The sequence below is a fragment of the Nerophis lumbriciformis genome, linkage group LG19 (assembly GCF_033978685.3).
Source record: "Nerophis lumbriciformis linkage group LG19, RoL_Nlum_v2.1, whole genome shotgun sequence".
Classification (NCBI taxonomy): domain Eukaryota; kingdom Metazoa; phylum Chordata; class Actinopteri; order Syngnathiformes; family Syngnathidae; genus Nerophis; species Nerophis lumbriciformis.
The window spans coordinates 24,581,625-24,584,023 of record NC_084566.2 but is presented as its reverse complement, the minus strand read 5'-3'; the positions used below and the strand labels follow the sequence as shown (position 1 = coordinate 24,584,023).

The 2,399-nt window shown below is 43.1% G+C and overlaps 1 protein-coding gene across 1 annotated transcript in view; it reads right to left on the bottom strand.

Annotated features, from left to right (window-relative positions):
* Nucleotides 1-516: 516 nt before the first annotated feature.
* Nucleotides 517-2,399, bottom strand: part of tmeff1a (transmembrane protein with EGF-like and two follistatin-like domains 1a) — a 21,600-nt gene continuing 19,717 nt past the window's right edge. The window contains exons 9-10 of the mRNA XM_061979159.2: nt 1,668-1,829; nt 517-1,587 (exon numbers count right to left, since the gene is read on the bottom strand). Coding sequence (XP_061835143.1) covers nt 1,494-1,587; nt 1,668-1,829 — 256 coding nt within the window. The 3' untranslated portion in view covers nt 517-1,493. The remainder of the gene's footprint in view (nt 1,588-1,667; nt 1,830-2,399) is intronic.

Here is a 2,399-nt window from a genome sequence, read left to right as displayed (position 1 = left end):
GTGCACTAACTCAGTGGCCTAGTGGTTAGAGTGTCGGAAGGTTGTGAGTTCAAACCCTGGCCTATAAAAATGGGACCCATTGCCTCCCTGCTTGGCACTCAGCATCAAGGGTTGGAATTGGGGGTTAAATCACCAAAAATGATTCCCGGGCGCGGCCACCGCTGCCAGGGGGGGAACAAGGGGATGGGTCAAAATACAGAGGACAAATGTCACCACACCTAGTGGGTGTGTGACAATTATTGGTACTTTAACATTATGTGTGTTTTTTTTTTTTTTTTTTACATATTTAGCATAATCTACAGAGATACAAAGAATTGCTATTGCGACATCTAGTGGACATATTTAGAACAGCGGTTTCTTTCATTCCAAATATTTCGGCTCATTTTTATACTTAGCAAACTCATCCCTCGGGCCGAAAAAAACCTGTGCCCCACGGGCCGTACGTTTGACACCCCTGAGGTGATGAAGTGTTGTGATGTTGACCACACCCCTTTTTCCAAGTCATCTTGTATAAGCTCCTCCCCCGCCAGCGTCAAGACATTCCAGATGAATGACCACATGAGCGGCCGACTCATAATAGAGCAGATTTGTTTGTTTATAAAGAAAAGGTATTTTATTAATTCCAAAAGTATCCATGCAACAACTTCAAGACTTCCTAGTAACGTTAAGACACGCCCACGAGACGAGACAAGGGGAAGGTAGGGGGGAGACGGGGGTTGCTGGTGATAATAAAAAGCAGGAAGAAAAAAAGATACCGTTTTAATGTCCACGCAGTACGACATGAAAAGACGTGGTGGACAATTCTAGAACGTCCTACGAGATACAACGAGCATACGTGATTGTCCCTGGAATTCACTTCTTTAACGTTTGTGCTTTTCATCGGCTGCAAATGACCACATAGCTAGCTAAGGTAATAGTTTAGCTAGCATCGGTGTGGACCAGCCATGACCGCTTCAAATGACTCGAGCACACAACCCAGCTGTCTTTTGAGCGAGTCGAGCTAACATTAGTTAGCATCACCGCTAACCCAAAGTGGAACCAATTTGTTTTCCAGACTGGATGCTATTAGCATCTTAGTTATCTTTGGATGAGTCATTTTCAAAATAAGCACAACAAAAAAGTTGATTGATGCAAACAATGTAAATTAGTGCTTTGGATTTGGCTTAAATAGGTGGAAATGTCAGGTCTGAAGGAGACTTTAGCACCCCCTGGTGGACAGTTTGCTTGCAGCACATAAGCATTGGGTCACGTTCCACAGCAGGGCGAAAGAAAAGCTGCGTTTGAGGACGGTCTGGGACACACGGGACACTTGACAGCAGTCATCATGCCAACAAAGTCACAGCGATAATAAGAAAGCATGACGATTGATGATTTTTACAATGTCTTCAGTGCTGATCAACATTCAATGAGGTCCAAACATTCCTGATCACATTCCACAAAGTGTCCCACACGAGTTCCAGGACAAAAAGGTTCTTGTACAAAAAAGATGGCGGTTAAATCATCCCAGAGTTTGTGTCAGAGGACGAGAAGTGTCCGCCCACGTTGTGTTTGTGGCGGCGTGCTCCCCGCTTGTTTTTGGGACATTTCCTGGAGGGACGCAGACACACGTCGTCTTTTCAAAAGACAATCCACTGCCTGTCCAGCGTCACATGACTGTCCCAACTCACCTGCTGATGCACATCACCACAGCGACGATGATGGCGATCTGCACGGCGCCGATGACGGAGGCGATGAGGACGTAGTGCAGCTTCTGTCCACTAGGGACCACGTAGAGGACGTTGAAGTGCTGAAGCTCATCGCAGCGAACGCCTTTGTAGCCCGACTCACATCTACAAACATTGAAACACATAAATTATCTTATATCTACTGTAACAATATTATACTATGTATTTACATACACACATATATATATATATACACAGTACAGGCCACAATTTTGGACGCTCCTTATCCTCATTGAATGCATTTTCATGAGTGTTACTGAAGGCATCAAAACTATGAATGAACCCATGTGGAGTTATGTACTTAACAAACAAAGGCGAAATAACTGAAAATATGTTTTATATTCTAGTTTCTTCAAAATAGCCACCCTTTGCTCTGATTACTGCTTTGCACACTCTTGACATTCACTCGATGAGCTTCAAGCACACCTGTGAAGTGAAAACCATTTCAGGTGACTATCTCTTGAAGCCCATCTAGAGAATGCCAAGAGTGTGCGAAAAAGTAATCAGAGCAAAGGGTGGCTACTTTGAAGAAACTAGAATACAAAACATGTTTTCAGTTATTTCACTTTTTTTGTTAAGTACATAACTCCACATGTGTCCATTCATAGTTTTGATGCCTTCAGTGACAATCTACAAGGTAAAATAGTCATGAAAATTAAAAAAACTATTAAATGA